This window comes from Pteronotus mesoamericanus, unplaced genomic scaffold (genome assembly GCF_021234165.1).
Source record: "Pteronotus mesoamericanus isolate MK-2021 breed Mesoamerican mustached bat unplaced genomic scaffold, CSHL_Meso_final scaffold_582, whole genome shotgun sequence".
Lineage (NCBI taxonomy): Eukaryota > Metazoa > Chordata > Mammalia > Chiroptera > Mormoopidae > Pteronotus > Pteronotus mesoamericanus.
This window is the reverse complement of record NW_026555323.1, coordinates 7,466,341-7,483,747: the sequence shown is the minus strand read 5'-3', so window position 1 is coordinate 7,483,747 and position 17,407 is coordinate 7,466,341. Positions and strand designations below refer to the sequence as shown.

Genomic DNA, 17,407 nt, shown 5'->3' with positions numbered 1-17,407 from the left:
GCCTCTCCTGTTGCTGTTTCTTGGTCCTGATGTGCTGGGGCACACCGGCTGCGTCCAGGATCCTCAGGATTAAAAAGCATCTCAGTTTACGGAAGCCCACATGTTGATGGGGAGAGGGGAAAGAGGATGCGTCTGTGGACTTTGGCAGTTGAGCCCCGTTTGAGGATCCTTCAGCTGTTGATTGATAGAGAGGTCAGGTGTATGGACCTCACCCTGTGGCCAGGTTCAAGGGCTTCATTGTCAACTTGTTGACCTTGATTTTGCAACGAAGATAAGAGTAGATAAGGAGGGGCAAGCAGAGGGGAGTTGCCGGCAGATAAATCACGCTCCACCCTCACCGTGGTTATGCCCAGGCCACTAAGGAGGCTGAGCTGGGTCTGGTCACTGTGACTGATTTAATGTTCTGTGTCTGATAAGCCGCTCACACACCTTATCACGGAGCAATAAATATACCTGACACTATTTAATTAACAATTAAACATTTATTAAAGAACTTAGCTATGAGAATTTTTGGTTGATGGAATATACTGGTCTCTAGTCAAGCTTGCCGTCCTGGTCAATGCAGGATGAGGCAAAAGTAGATTTACAGTTGTCCCTATGGAAAATAATACGCTACTTAATAATGCAAGAATAAACCCCATGTTTTGCATACTCATGACTGTAAATGTGCTTTTGCCCCACCCTGTAGTCGGTGGTGAGCGTGGTGGGGAGAATTGCCATCTGCATGCATTCATTCATTCATTCCACCAGAATTACCTGCCAGGTGCCAGGTATTGGCCTCAGTGCTGAGGTGGACTAGGCAAGTATAGTCCCCTCTTCCCATCTTCTCAGGGGATTTCTTGTGGGGGGCCGGGGTGGGAGGTGGGTTGGGGAAACCAAGTTAGAAAAATCATCAAATGATTCGTTGGACTGTGAAGGCTCTAATGATTGTCAGGTGGGACAAGAGATTATGGTGCAGAAGTGCAGTTTTTCGAGGGTCCGGGTCATGGTCAGAGTTAGAGACAGGGGTAGGGTAAGGCTTCATAAGCAGGTATTCTTGACCTGGGACCTGAAAGAGCCAGGTGTTTGACCCGCGGGGAGAACAGATTATAGAGCTAACAGCCCCGAACCCAAACCAAAACGAAATCCCTAGACCTTTGCCCCAATGGTCAGCAACCCCCATTTCTCCTTGCCTTGGGGCTGCACCTTACTCCTTCCTTCGGGCGTGGCTGTCACACCTGGTGGGACCGAACATCCCGGACAAGATGGCCTCTCCCGGGCCAGGTCCTTTCTGTGGGCCGCCAAGCCTTCGTCCTTGCACACAACTTGCCAAGTCCACTGAACTTTGCACCTGAAAGAGCTCCCTTTCTGTTTACTTTCCAACTGCACTGCCTGGCGAGCTGCGCACAGAGGCTGCTCTGGCTTTCCTTTCCTGTCCGAAGCCCACGTCATGTCACTTGCTGCCTTCAGCTTTCTGTAAATGACACACCAACCTGTTGTCGTCTCCCACGGTCAGGATGCTGCTCGCTGTGCCATGACACCTGCTGGAAATTAGAGCTTCCTCTTCTTTTCAACTCTGGATTATTTTTAGCCTTTTTCTATCATGTATGACGTTTGAATCGTTTTGTGTATTTCTGGAAAATGAATGCGTGCAGCCGATGAGGCTTTGCAAAGGTGCAGGGGTCTGAATCAACCCCGCATCACGCTTGTCAGTGGAAACCCGCCCAGCGGTGTGACCCCTCCACAGTTGGTCACCGAGCCTCAGGGGCCTTGGCGGCAGCAGCTCTTCAGGAGGCCGCCCAAATTGAGCTGAGCTGGCCATGAGGAATCTCGTTTTTATCCAAGAACATTTCGGGTTGGATTTTTTCTTGCTGCTGGAGGAAAGCATACACAAACACAAAATACCACCACACACATTACTTTTATTTTTATGTGGACTTATTACAAAAGCATGCTATGTCAATATCAGAGGGAAGAAAAAAAATAAAACATTTGGGGCAAAAGCAAATATTCTCTTTCTTGAAGAAACTAGCCATTAAAAATTTTTCCATGTTCCCTTATATTCGAGTCTTTACATATGCATCATTTTACAGAGCTGTAAACATAGTTTAGGTATGATTTTATAGTTTGTGTGCTTTCCATTTGCAGTTATATCACAAATCATTTTCCAGGTGGCTCTATAGCATCAGAAGATTAAATTTTAATGGCTGCATTAATGGAGATTAGTGACTCATATTTTCATTCACAGTGTGTGTGTATCTCTACGAATGCATCACCGAAATAGTGTGCATTGTATGCTAAATTTCCTAGCCTTGTAGTGCATTTATAGTTTACATTAACCCAGTTGTCACCGCGTGCAAACTGTGCAAGGCATTCTATTCTTCACCCGCGATCAGGGAGTAATATACTATTTCACATGGCAAGCATGTTTGGGAGTTAGTGTAGGAACCATGGGACCATGTATTTTTGTGGGGATTTTTCTTTAAAATACTCTAGATCTAAAAGCACATTAAGGAAAATCATGGAGCTCTTCAAAGAACTAACACCATGAAAAAAAACCTTCAAAACAAATTTATGTAAGTTAATTTATACCTTATTATGGAGATGGAGAGTGGTCCATTTTTCCTTTTATTAGCTCAGTGAGGGTCTTTGTATTAATCTGCAAGGTGAAATCAATCCAAGAACCATCATAAAATTAAGAGAAAAGTGGCCTAAAATAACACATTTGGGTTATTATGCTTATTTATAGAATTCAGAATGAAGGGACTGAGCAAAATCGACAGCATAACCCAACAATTTTAGTACAGAAATGGTCTGTTCTGAGGGGGAACAAAAGCTTTCTCTCTTGTATCATTCAATGTGAATTGGTGTCAAGTATTTATAGAATGAGAAGCAGTAGAAAACGTCCCGGTAGTCAAATTTTAGCAAATATCTTATCCAAATGAGAAGCAATAGGCTGCTATTTGTATAATGACATAAAAAGCATGACTATATGGAAAATGGTTTGAAAATACTGGCCCTTAGATGACTTTGGTTTGATTGACAGCTCTGGGTGTGCGCCCATCTCTTTGAATTCCCACTTTCACTTTTTTGGTGTATAGACCCAGAAGTATAATTGCTAGAATATGTGGGAATTCCATGGTTAATTCTTTTGAGGAACCATTATACTGGTTTCCATAATGACTGTACCATGTGACATTTCCACCCCACCAACAGCACCCAAGGATTGCTGTTTTTCTAGATCCTCACCAGCACCTAGTTATTTATTTCACTAGTGACCACCCTAGAGGGTGTCAGGTGGTATCTCATTGTGGGTTTGACTTGCCTTTTCCTAATGATGAATGATGTTGAGTATGATTTCTTTTTGAAAGTGCAAGGGCAAAACATGACCTTTTGGGTTACCATTGACAGAATGTGCTTGCAGTGTCAACATATCTAGATTCTAGCCATGTGTCTGTCCTAAGTTGCCTTTTGACCTTCCGTTCCATTTAGCAAATGTTAACTAGGGCTCTACTAAGAGCTGGTCGCTGCACTGAATGCCACAGAGAAGAGAAATATAAACCACACCTTTTCCATGCATGTCTCTTGTTTAGTGTTCTTGTCTCTGAAAGTAAAAAACAAAACAAAACAAAAACCTGAAATCTTTTCAAATTCTAAAGCCTTCAACCTGTAATCTAAGCTTGTAAGTGTAATCCAGAGTCTCTTCAGACTAGTTAGGATTGCCCGCCATCACCATAAGACATGAAAACTAAAATACACAGGGGGAAGAGGCAAATTGTGAGAATTTTTTTAGGGGTCTGTGATTAAAATATGAACTTTATATATTTACAACTTAGTTTTAATGTATGAGTTTGATTTTGAAAATTTAACATTTTTTATCCAGATGATACCATTGGTTTTATGTTCACTGGTAGAAAATTGCAGAGTAGCTCTCTCCTCTTCACAGCAAATCTTCTTAAAAGGGTCCCTCTCTCTTGCCATGTCTTGTTTTTCTGCTTCCCTAGACCCCTGAATTCTGGCTTCTGTGTCTCTACTGCCCTCCTTATAGTCAAAAACAATGGACGTGCCTCAGTCTTCCTCAACCACCTTCTCTGTAGTATTTGAAATGATTGCTCCCTCTGAAACTTCTTACTTTCTCAGCTCTCTTGATCTTACCCCTTTGTCCTCCCTGGGTATCCTCATGCCCATTCGGAAACCTTAGATACCTGCCTTTGCCTCGTCCTACGCTCCCAACATGTATCATCGCTAGATTACCTAATTTACCCCCTCTCCATTCTGATAGTTTTTTCCTAGGTCTTTCTAGGCCCTTACCATGATAAGTTGATATATCTTGTACATATTCCATGAGGGTCTCATTCATAGCAGCCCATAGATCATACTGTGCTGCATTGGGATTGCTTTGTAATGGCTCTCCTACTGAACTCAGGGCAATGGATGTTGTGTATTTTATTCCTTGATCTAATACCTAGGGGAAAAAAATCATACCTCTGTTGCTATTTATAAGATTTTTTTAACCATACAAAAACATGAGCGGTACAAAAGTCCCTTGACTTTTCATGTCACGGATCTAGTTCAACTACAATATTCATACAATGGCAACCATTAATGTCCAAGGATGGAAAATGAAAGTTTTCTCAGCACCTTAAAAAAAAAAATCTGGTGGTGTTGTAGCTCATGGGCAGGTTCAGATCAACTTCTGCTTTGAAAGTGGTTCTTTCTGGCCCAGAAGACATTGTTTACTTTCACCTTCAATGACTCCAGTTTCAAACTGTATAAATCAAGGTTGTGCATGTGTGTGCAAAGAGAATGGGGCAGAGGTGGGTGACATGGTAGAAAGCTTTGGATACTTCCATGGCAGAGAGGTGACAACAAATGCTTTCTTAACAGCATTGGGATGTTCCTGTAGTTACTTTCTAATGGCTTCTGTGTATTATTGGTACTTATTTTATAGAATACTTAAATCCCACTAATTTTTAATTAGCCTTTGTTATTTTCTGTACTCTTTCCCACTCTAATGCACTAATAATTATAATGTCATTCAAAGAGTACCATTTTGGGTGTTTTAATTCTTATTTTGGAGTTGTGACTGACTGACTCAGAAGAGAGATTGGGAGACCCCCAGTTAGGGATGGAAATGTAGATCAAGGCAAAAGCACAGATTTTGAGGTTAGAGAGAATCTGGTTCAATTCCTGGCCCTTGGTCATGTCTGAGTTTCCAGAATAATTTTTGGCATAGGGTAGAAATTAACTGCATCCATCCCCCATGTCTTCTGAATGCATACCAGTTTCTATTGATGATGTATTTATCTTTGTCCTTAAGCTGTTCCCCTACACAGTATATGGGTCCTTCCAGACAGAAATGAAAGTCCCAGTCAATACTTGGAAAAATCTGCATGGTGTTACTTAGAGGGGGTTATTATAATTTCCCCCTAAGTAACAGGAGGCTATTATAATGTTACTAAGTGAACATCAGGAAGGCACACTGTCTCAAGGATTGGTATCTTTTCGGAGAGTGTGATTCCCAGCAAAGTAACAGACCTTTATAAAAGGAAGTGTAACTTTCTTGTGTCCTCACTTCCTGTGTGGACGCAGCAGTGGATGACGTGCGATGTGATGTAGGCCTTAGTATTCCCACAGTGCTCTTGGCCTTTCTGATTGAAATCTGAATACCCAGAAAACTAAACACAAAAAAGCGAAGAGCAAATTGAAGAACCTTTGATCCTTTACTCTTAGCTGGTCTTACTCTTCCGACTCTTGCTTCACGCGGGACACGCTCTCCACAGCAACCGATGTGACCGTTAAAACATGCGACAAATCAGACCCATCTCCTGACCGAACTTCATCCTCCCATTGCTCCTGCTGCCATGACTACTCGGCTTTCTTAAAATAAAATCTCAACTCGTTGCTTGACCCAGTGCCTTCTCTGCTCTCCTCTCTCCCTACCGCTTGCTGGATCACACGGGTCCGGCCCTGTTGACCTCTTTGCTGTTCCCTGGATACAGGGACCATGCTCTGTCTGGGGGGCTTTGCATGGACCCTTCCCTCTGTCTGGAATTTTCTCCTAAAAAGCTGGTATTTCTCCTCCTTGTCACTTCTCATATGACAGCTCTCTCTCTGTGCAATGGCTCTGTCTCCCTCTCCACACACACATATCCCCTTTGAAACACGCATCTCAAGAGAGCATGTCCGCTCTCTGGTTTGGCTGCCGAATGGGTGAATATAGATGAGGTCAAGTCAGGCTCAGAAAGCTGACCCTGGGAGTTCATTCAAAAGAGGAACTTTCAGAGTTTGTGATAAGTGGGGCCCAACTCAACCTTATCTCCTGTACATTTTGCAGCTGCAACAGCCATGGACAATAACCACCACGACCTGGGAGCACCCAAAAGAAAAGCCATTTTGTTTCTGGAAACACCGCCATGGGAAGAATAGTTATGGTCATTTCTGCATATTGACCTTTCGTTGTGCTTCCATCTCCTGAGCAGTGTTTCTAGTCTCTGTATGTTATTTATGATGTTACAGCAAAACCAAGGCTTCAGTTCACCTGATAGATGGAGTCATTTGAATGTTCTGAGTTTGAATTCCTGCTCTAATTATGAGTGATTCCTCTCTCAAAGGAGAGGCAAATCTTTTTGTTTCCCTTCCTTTGCCTCATCACCTGGGTGCACAGAAAATCATCAACGTCTACCTCTGAAAATGCAAATTCAATGAACAGGGGGCTGGAGGAAGCACAAGGAAGCAGAGGAGAGTGTAGTTTGTAAATGTTAGAGGAAACCTGAGACAAATGAGGTCATTTGTTGAAATTAATGCTTAATGAATTCCCCAAGAGAAACACCCTTTAGCGGAGGTGACAGCAGTATTTACTGAAAACCCTATTTAGATCACATTTGCTTTAAAAAAAAAACACAACAAGCATCTTGCCTATTTCAGCTTGTCTGGTCTGTATTATATTCGTTACCTGATCCTTCTTTCTGAAAGAAGAGACACAGTTCTGAAAATAGTCATTGCCTGAAGGGGAAAAGCATATTCTTTTCTTAGTATTGCAGGGTTTCTTTTCTTTTTTTTCCCCCAGCAGATTAAAGGATTTGATTGTTCAGGTGCTTTTGAAATGTTCTGCCCATTCTTTTTTCATAATACATCCCATCAACAGGCACGCCCAATGTAAGTTTACATATTTACTCATAAATTATGCACACATACTGTGGTATTGATATTACATATATTATTCAACGTGCACAAAAATAGAAATCAAAGGGACTCGTTAGATCAGTCTGAATGGAAGCTTTAGCATTTTTTTTTTGCATACCCCAGGGTGTTCTGCTTCCTCCTTGGGGCATGCTCAGTTCTCTCTGGGGATCCCCCTCACCCCAGCCCTGAGCACATCATGGGTTTGCAAGATCTAAATAAAAATGCGCCGTGAAAAGCTGCCCATACTCTGCTCAGGGAGGCTGGGAGAAGAATAGTTGCTCAAGGGCCCAAAAGAAGCCCATTGACAGCTTCCTTTTCCATCTGCATAGCATGATGCCTGATGTGAGTTCTTGGTCAGGAAGCCAAAACTGATGTTCTTTGGCTATTTCTGTTGCGGTTCTATGACTTCAGTGGTTACTGCAGCTTCAAAAATCTCATCTCAAATTTCAGAATTCAAAAGCCTCTGAGAATGGAAAGTTTTGGCTTTTTGGTTTTTTTGGTCTACCTGCTCTGATTTGGTCTCTCGTACCAATATTGTCATTTAAACCTTGACTATGATTGGCTAGAACAGGACTATAGCCTAACCTCATGCCTTTCTTCTTCATTGCAGGGTAGTGAGCTTTCCAGATTCCGTGCATGTAGTGAGCATCCTTCTGATCTAACCTGTTTCTTATCTCTTTAAGTCCTCTCTCTCCCTTGGCCTGTTCACCAGCTGGTCATTACTTTTCTCTCAGGACTGTATGTACCCATATACTAGACTGTCAGAATCCTGGCTTGACTGGTATTTATGTTTTTGTCAGAATGAATGCATGCCATAGTTTAAGACCAGTGATAAACTTAAGTGACTCCCATTATAGATAACTTTGGATGGAGCATCCCGTTGAAACCAACCAGTGTGTGGTCATCTGTGTGAGGTTGCATTACTTTGTTATTAGGAAACAATGTTTATTTCAGGGATTTTGAAAAACGTAATTTCTTATATATGTCAATTAAATAAATTAGACAAATATTTAATTACTCTTGGGCAATACTAAGTCATCATTTTATTTTCTTCACCTCTACTGTCATTATACATTTTAATCCAGCAATATAATCTACTGTATCCTTTTTTTCCCCCAGGATAATTTAGTTTATTTTAAAAAATAGAAAATCAATTATACTTAAAGGGCATTTACTTGAAGTCACATGAAGTATTGTAGTGTTACTAGGTAGCAATAAGTGAAACTCTATAATATTCTTATTGTACAATTACCATTAAGTACATCCTTTACTATGTATAACATTTCATGACATCCTTTACTATGTATAACATTTGCTGAGCTTCATTTGAAAAGAATTATTTGAAGATTGCAGTTTTCATTTATGCTTTGTGTATATGTGTGTGTGTGATTTTATTATGTACCACCAACAAAATGTAGTCGCACACAAATACAGTCTTTTTTTAAAATTTTTTTTAGCAACTTATAACATGAACTGTTTCTTTGGGAGATGGCTAGGAAATTGCTGGTTAACATGTTGGCCTAGCATCATTTATCAAGATCAAGGGTCTACAAAATCACTCTGCATTTTACCTTTAATTGTAAAAGCCAGTCCAACAATGACCACAAGATTTATGGCGAGTGATGGGCAGCAGTTTCATTTAGTGTGCACTTAAAATATTTATTGCTCTTCAAAGCATATTTTAAAAGGTTGGTATTATGTTACTTTAGTTGCAAAATGAATTGGGCTCATAACTCCTCTGTGGAAAACAAAATATAGATTATTAGTTATTTTTTGTAGTACAAAATGGACTCCTGACGTCACTATCGGTGACCATTGGATTTTTGGCTGAATTTTTATTTACATACGGGTATTTAGGCAGAGTTTGGCACATAAGCCCACAAATGTAAGAAACCGAGTCACCCATATTCAACGTACCTTTTTATTTTTCTTAAGGATTTTATTATGCACCACCAACAAAACAAAACTCTCCCAAAAAAAGTTAAGGGAAAGATTTAACGTGAAAAGCTCTCAAGTATGAAATGGTGAAGATGAAACACACTCTCACCAGGGAGGTTAGGGAGATATAAACTCTCAATTTGGCCTCGAGTACCAACCAGTCCCAAAAAAGAACGGCCTGATTCTCACTATCTTTTAGATAAAAGCAATTGGTTAGGAAGCGTGCAGCTATTTTTGGAACTGAGTCATTTCTTTCTTGTTTCTTCATGGGTTACCTTGACATTCAGATGCCTGTTAGGCTGATTTATAATTTGTTTGTGTGTATGTGTGCCTGTCACTCAGCCTGGAACCTTGGAGGATGTACATTGTCTCATTGACCTTCAGCTCTGCTGGTCTAGCCACACGGCACTAACTCTGCTGAGGATTCCTTGCTTCTCATGATGAGATTGCCAAAACACTTGTCTCTACAGGAGCTGTGTGTTTGCCCATCCCCTGAGTTTATCAGGGATCATGTATGCACAGTTCTCAGTGCAGAAAAAGGCATTGGGTGTTCTACAGGGTCCAGCAGAAGTAACGCCTGCTTGCGTGTGGCTGGTAGGGTAATAATATGGCTGTAATAATTTTTATAGTTTTAATTTGAACACTCCACCTAACATGTCACGTGGTGTGCTGGAGTGTGCTATTGTTATTTTACAGAATAACATGCTTATGATTTTGTAATAGAAGATTTTGTAATGAAAAAGCTGTGTTATTTTTGCCAGACCCTGTATAACCATAGTGAAAGCATCAGACAAAGGACCCGAGAACAGTGGGGCTTATAGAAGGGGGTGCGTGGACTTGGGGTGGGGGACCTTGTGGTTGGGTTTGTAAAGCCAGAGTCCCCATATTTTTGTTAGTTTAGTTTAGTTTAGTTTAGTCTCTATTATTAAGTAATTTTGAAAACATACCCTATTTGCCTGCATTTGTATGTGCATGCATGCATTTATCTGGAGATTGCATGGCCGTAGAACTAGCATAATGCCTACATTATAATCTGCATTAAAAATGATGTTGGAAAGGAAGGATGACTGGTGTAAAAGTAGATTGTGGAGATGGTTGTGTAACTCATAGAAATACAAATTATTATTCAGTTACACACTTAAAATGGGTAAATTTTAAGTTATGTAAATTATGCACTAATAAAGAAGATTAAAAAAAGAAGGATGAGGTGGAGATGAAATTAGCAGTCTATAAACATTTAAAAACCTTTTAGAAGTATTAAAAACCTTTTGTTCTTATCCAACTTATTAATAATCAAATGCTCATTTTTACTAAGGCAGTGTGATTAACCGTGTCATTAATACTTTTGATTACTTAATTGTGTTTTTTTCAAGCCCATCCTAGGAATATACGTACCACTCTTTAATACTGTTGCCCATTTTTCATTATGAAGGATTATCTTCAACCCCTAGTTTCTTTGCAAGGCTCTTTTTCAGTGACACTAGACGACATCTTTACGTCTCGTTAGCCAGACAAGCAGGCGCACACACGCATGCTCATGAGCCCCCACACATTCTCCACAGCATCTCGGTGGACAGCACACCTGGGTGATCCTGAGCACAAGTGGTCTGAGATCCACCTCTCTCCGCCGTGCAACTGCTATGTTGCCCTCAGAACAGCTAAAAACGACTTGTGCTTGGCTGATGAATTGGGGAAGAGGACCGTGTGGTCTCTCCCCTTTGCTGGCTGTACAGTTCTTCATTAGCAGCTTTCACTATGGCATGTGTGTATTTTGTGATTTGTTTGTATTTTTGTTATAATTCTTTTTCATCCACTCCCTCCTCCAACATATATGCTCCCTGAGTTCAAGGACTTTGTTTTATAGAGTCAGCCTTGAGGAAATTATTATTTTTAAAAAGATGCATGTATTAAAACATTTTGTGTATAGATGTTATTGATAGTTTGTTGTTTTTTTTGAGGACCTAAAGGAAGAACAGTTGCCAAATTTTCAGTTCTGAATCAGGGATCAATCAGCAAAACACTGTTATTAATATTATTGTTTAAGCTATTAGTACAAAAACTTTTTAACATCCCCAGCTACATTGCTATGTCATCTTCTCTTGGATCAAATGCTATTTAAAAATTGCTCATTGAAGCAGTTAGCCTTGCTTGGGCTTGGTTTCAAATTCTTCCAAATTCCAAGCTCTCTTCAAATTCAGCTGTTAGCATAATTAACATTTTCGGCAGATAATAATATAGCTTTATCCCTACAGCATTGGCTATCTTGAGTCATATCTTTTTAATGATTGCATTACAATAATTTGGGCTTGGTTCCCCATTCTGCTATTTTTCAAGTTCTCATGAAATTCCACTAAGCATAATTAATGCCTTAGATAATAACATAGACTTACTTGTACAACTTTGAGTCTCTTGAGTCATATCCTTTGAAGGACTGCCTTATAAAGATTTCCTGAAAACTGATGTCTCAGTTTGAATTTTCAGTGTTTCTTATGTAAGCAGTCTCTTGCGGACATAGCTTTTATAAGGATCGAATTTATCAGGCTCATATGTGTATGATTATGCATCACTGTAGACATTTTCGTAGTATTTTATGTTAGCTTTTCCTTCAGGCATATTTTAAAATACCTTGAGTTCTGAACAAAATCTCACTCTTTTTCTACAGAATCCATTTTATTCCCAAGTCCACAGGCAATTGTTTTCTTACTCCAAGGATGCTCAAAGCACAATTCTACCTGAAGAATGTTATGTTATTCTCTGGCCTGGGCAATTGTGTTCCACCTCTGATATTTGACAGTGATATTGTTGTTTAGAGTTTGGAACAAAAGGGTTGGGTATCCAAAACAAATGGTTTCAGTGGAGAAAATAGTCCAACTTTAAAGTGTTTCACTCATTCATTTGTCTTTCTTATAAATGTTCCAGTTCTCTGCTTTCTGCTAGCAGACTACGACAAGGGTCACAGCAACGTGCTGGGGTGTGTAGTGACTGTACCTGTGGTTCCAGCTAGTGTAGGTAGTGACCCTGTTGGGGACTGTTGAAGATGCGCAGGATGTTTTCAGTTGTCACAATGACAAAGGACCTTGCTGGCATGTACTTAGGAGATGGAGACTGAAGGAGATGGAGACTGAGGTTGATATCTGCCACCCACAACGCGTAGACCGGTCCCATACAACGAAGAACTGTCCTGTTCCAAGTGCAGGTAATGCCTTCTGTTGAGTGGCTCTGAGCTAGACAGGCCTGGGTTTCAGTTTGCAGCCCTATGAACACGAATAAGTTGCATTTTCCTCATCTTACAACTGGAGTGAAAATAAATAAAAATGCACATGAGATCACTTTGAACATTGCTGATCATGTATGTAAACCCATGCACAAGGGTTAGGTCCATCATGGAAGCTGGTAAGGAATCATTGGCACACGTTTTAACCCTCCAGTGGCTTTCTAGCCCACTCAATGTAAAACCCAAGGCTCCCACGGCGGCCTATCGGGACCTGCCCGGTCCGACCTCCTGCTCCCCTCTGATCGCATCTCCCACCCGTCTCCCTCCTGGCCCTGCTCCATCACACGTGCCTCCTTGCTGTTTCTCAGCATCCCTGACAGACGTGCGCTGCTCTGGTTCTCACGCGCTTCCTCTGTCTTCTGTGTGGAAGGCGCTTCCCCTACATACATTCATGTGGCTCTCGCCCGCACTTCCTTTTTGTGCTCACCGTATCTGACAGGGCTTTCTTCATGCATGAGAGGAAAGTGGCAGCCTGCTTCTCCACAGTCACGCCTTCTCCTTCGCGCTTGCTCTTTCCCTTACCATCACCCGACCTACTGAGATTTCTTTTGCTTTTACTTTGTTTCTTCCACGTGATTCTCCCATCACTTTTAGTTGGGAACAGCATAACCCTTTTATTTTTATATGAGGCTGCCTTAAGGGGACCATCGTGTGATTATCTCTGAGTATGTGTTTGGAAACCTGTTGCAAACCTCTAGAGGCCATCAATAAAATGATCTATAGTGCATTAGAATTATTGAGTTTTCCTGTCTGCTTGGAGAAGGTGTAATTTTTCTATGGTTGGACAATAGGCGTTTGCTCTTTCTGTTGATACAGGCATGGATTTGGGAAATGCTTCAAAAGGTTATTTTATAAAAAGGACTATTGGCTTGGTGTTTTGGAAGTACAGGAATAATAAAATGGTGTGAGATGTCTTTAAAAGCTAGGTATTTGCATGTCAAATTTCCTGCATGCTTTTGACAGGTGCAGCCATTTCTTTGAAAGATTTTGCTTTGTATTCTGGAAAAGCTGGTCTTAATTTAGTGGCTCACAGATATACACAATTTATTGTACATGCTCTGTTGTGCACAACAGAAATTGTGTGGGGAGATGTGTATAAGATTTTCTTTTTTCTAAGTTAGTATGTCTTTAACCTTTTCACTGCATTTAATCACCTAAAATAGCTTCTGCAGTATGCGATTTCCCCAGTTGGGATAACAAGATTTTTACTGCAAGTTAACAGTTTCCCCTCATGCTTTCCCTTTACAGGGAAGTCCTAAAGATACTTTGGACATTCTCTTTCTGCCGGTAATTCCTGGCCAAGGAAACCTTTGAACGTGCTGATAATGTTGGGCCGGGCATTTGAGGTTTGGCCGTTGCTTTCTAATGTAGGAGCTGGTTAAGGGCTCTGTGTGAGCGGCTCACTGTGGGGCCATTAAGTACAGTTACATGAAGAAGTGAATTACCTTGTCTTCTGGTCGGTGTGTGTTGATGGGATTGTTTATTGCACAGTTTGGTTTTCAAAACTTCGGTCTCTATTTGCGTGACAGGTAATAAATATTCTGATAAAGGAATCAAGAAAATGTGTATGTTCATGTTTGTGTGTATGTGTTTGTGTGTATGAGTAGCAGTTTGGTCAGGTGATTATTGATTGATCACTGTCATCAAAGAAGCTTGTGCCTTTGGCATTTAGAGTAGGGCCCTTGTCTGGCTCGCATCATGATCGAATCCCCTCAGCGTGGCCAACCTGCGTGCCTCTTCTCCTTCAGCCCTATTGTTTGCAAGTCACCTAATCTGTTGCCTCCATTTCTTCTTTCTCCTCTCCCTTCAGAACCTATTTCAGTCAGGCTTTCCACCCTCTAATGCCACCAAAACAAATCACACCAACGTTACCAATAGTCTCTCTTCTACCACGTCAGTGGGCTCAGGGCTGATGGTAATGAACTGGTAAGAGCTCATGAGGTTCTTGACCACTTCCTCTACAAAATGTCCTTCCTTTGTCTTCTCTGTTTTGAGTTCTGTTTGTCATAAGGTGACAACACTCTTTTCCCACCTCTACCCCTCTCTGTTGTTTTTTGTTTTTTGTTTTAATTCTCCTCTGCAAGTTTATCCTGCTGCAACAGATCGTAAGTGCTGGAGTTCCTTCAAGCTCATTCTGTCTTTTCAGTTTTATTCTCTTCTTGGCAGTCCCATTCACTGCTCTGCCTCCAGCTATCGTCTGAACGCCAGGCTCTCCAAAGTCTATCTCTAGACCTGATGCCTCTCTCTGAGCCCCACACCGTCAGGTGCCCAGTGGCCAACTCGGCTTCTCCACTTTAGCTTCTCAAAGACAGAGAAGCCAGCACGGAGCTCAGAATCTCTCTGAAAATCTGGACTTCTGAGTTCCAGGCCCTAGAACTCTTTGACGAGGCTGGACTCAATCCTGGCATTTCCCTCTCTCATTCTCTTTATTGAGTTCTGTCACCCAGAAGAACAGAGATCTAGCCAGTGCAGTGAGTCACTTTCAGCTAATTGACACACAGCTGCAGGATTAGCTGTAAACTCTGCTGTAAAGAAAGCCTTCAACTGCAGAGGAATGAAAACATGGGAAATTTTTTTTTCTGACTTAATCCTTAGGAATTAAGCCACAAGTCAAACACAAAGATAAGAAAATCCTATATGTTTTAGAAATTAAGCACTGTACTTCCAAAAACTCCTCTGTGCCCAGAAGAACTCAAAATGAGATGTAGGCAATTCTTTTCACTGAATGGTGTTGAAAACAGGACATCACATTTACGCTCGGAGAACTTGGGGAAGTACTGCATGAGCCTCTGTCTCTGAGAACGCTAATATACGTAATGATAATGCATGCTGTTGTTATTTCCCCACCTCTTTCTTCTTTTGTGTTTCTTATTCAGATAGTGGTTGAGGTCCAGGTCCAATCAGAAACTTTTGGTTTGGCACCTCAAAGGCTTGTTCTTTTCCATCTGGCCCATGGGCGGCAGCTAGCTGGAGAGGGTGTCTGGTTTAAAACCATCATAATTGAAACTTGCATTGCGCTCTTTGGCTCGGGGCCATTTCCTGTAAAGACCTTGGCCTGCCCTTAGCGGTTTGAAGAAGCAGAACCCTTGTTTTCCTTCAATAAATGAGAGCCGGGTAGCCCAGGTTTCTTCATTTTAAAGAGATTCTGCTCCCAGCGCTGATGGGTGTGGAGAATAGAGGACTCTTGTATGCTGTTGGTGGGAATATAAATTGGTATAGTTATTATGGAAAACTGCAAGGAGTTTCCTTAAAATATTAAAAAGGAGATCTGCCATATAGTCCAGCTTCTGGGTATCTATCCAAAGGAAATGAAATCAGAAGCTTAAAGTGACGCCGGCACTTCCTGGGTCATTGCAGCATGATTTACAATAGCTGAGACAGAGGAACAACCTAAGTGCCCCGTGAGGGGTGAATGGAGAAAGGAGATGCGGTACATACACAGGGTGGGCAAACGTAGGTTTACAGTTGTTCACCTGGAAAACAATACATAAACACGTAATAATACGAGAATGAACTCTGTGCTTTGCATACTCACAACTGTAAACCTACGTTTGCCAGTCCCTGTGTATACCATGGAGTATTATTCACCCATAAAAAGGAGACACTTCTATTTGCGACAACATGGATCGACCCAGAGGACATAATGCGGAGTGAAATAAGCCAGAAACAAAAGAGCATGCTTCCTACGAAGCCCTTTTCCATGTGTCAAACCTAAGTCTCATTAATCGCTGTAACTTTTCTATAACTACTTTAATTTTTAAAAAAATCTTTAAAAATTCAGTTCTTTAGGTAAGTTTTTCCTGATCTTTGTAGACATTAGCGAGCAAACGTTTCAACTTTGATTGCTTACTGGCATGTGTGCGGTTTTTGAGTCATGTTTTCCACTTCGATGGGCCCTGACCCCACAGAGCAGTTTCACATTCTTTCTCCTCACTTTCTGGTTTCTAGGAGTCACGGGAGCCTTCAGAGGAGAGAGTCTCTCTTGCAGAGCAACTTCTGGGGTCTTCATGCAGCCATGGATCTGGATAAACCGTCTGTCTGGGGCTCATTCAAACAGCGGACCAGGCCCTTGCTCCTCAACCTGAGCAAGAAGAAGGTGAAAAAGAGCCCAAACAAACCCCTAGGCTTAAGGGAAAGGCATCAACTGGACCGCCGCCTCAGCCTGTCCGTCCCTGACCTCCTGGAGGCCAAGGCCTTGGCCCCGGAGGGCCGGCCTTACTCAGGGGCCCAGTCGTCCTACACCTCCGTGCCCAGCAGCCTGTCCACGGCAGGGATCTTTCCCAAGAGTAGCAGTAGCTCCTTGAAACAGTCTGAAGAAGAATTGGACTGGAGCCAGGAAGAAGCGGGCCGTCTCCATGGGGCAGATACAGACTCTGAAGAGACCTTCGCCTCGCCCGCCGAGGACCGCAGGGCTTCCAGCAACGGCGTCTTCGACCTGCTCCACAAGACGCCACTGGCAGAGGATGCTCCAGAAGAGCTGGAGGTGAGGCCCGGCCTGGGCACAGCCCTGTGGCTTGCTCTCTTTGTAATTGCATTGAGTGCCCTTGGAAAATTTGATTTTGAGTTATTTTCGTGGTTCGCTTGGAGGGAGAGAATGTCATTTTCAAGAATTTAAATGAGGGGGGTATTGATTGCTCTGAGTGTTCCCATCAGTTTTGGGGTTGACCTCTGCGTATTGTAAAACTATTACAAGGAACCTTTCTAGGACACTTTAAGGCATTAAGAGCCCTAGTGGATGAGTTTTCCCTTTTCCACCTCTTGGCGAAGAAAGTAAGAGCTTAACTTTTCCTCTAAATTTTGCTTTAGTGTGTGTCTGTCTCTCTGTTCCTAGATATGTCGCTCTATTAGACCAGTCCTACCACAGACAAAACATGCATAGCCCTAGTCCTAAGCAATGTATGAATATATTGACTTCCAAAGAGTCTAAACTTCCTATTTCATACATGTGCACATGCATGTGTACTCATTTATGTGTGTGCCTACTTATCTGTAGGCAACTTTACTTACATTCTCTAAAAACAAAACAAAACA

At 41.8% G+C, this 17,407-nt stretch overlaps 1 protein-coding gene across 1 annotated transcript in view; it reads left to right on the top strand.

The window, feature by feature from the left end:
* Nucleotides 1-17,407, top strand: part of MCTP2 (multiple C2 and transmembrane domain containing 2) — a 136,313-nt gene that overhangs the window by 7,923 nt on the left and 110,983 nt on the right. The window contains exon 3 of the mRNA XM_054561886.1: nucleotides 16,325-16,859. Within this exon, the coding sequence (XP_054417861.1) occupies nucleotides 16,392-16,859 (468 nt within the window). The 5' untranslated portion in view covers nucleotides 16,325-16,391. The remainder of the gene's footprint in view (nucleotides 1-16,324; nucleotides 16,860-17,407) is intronic.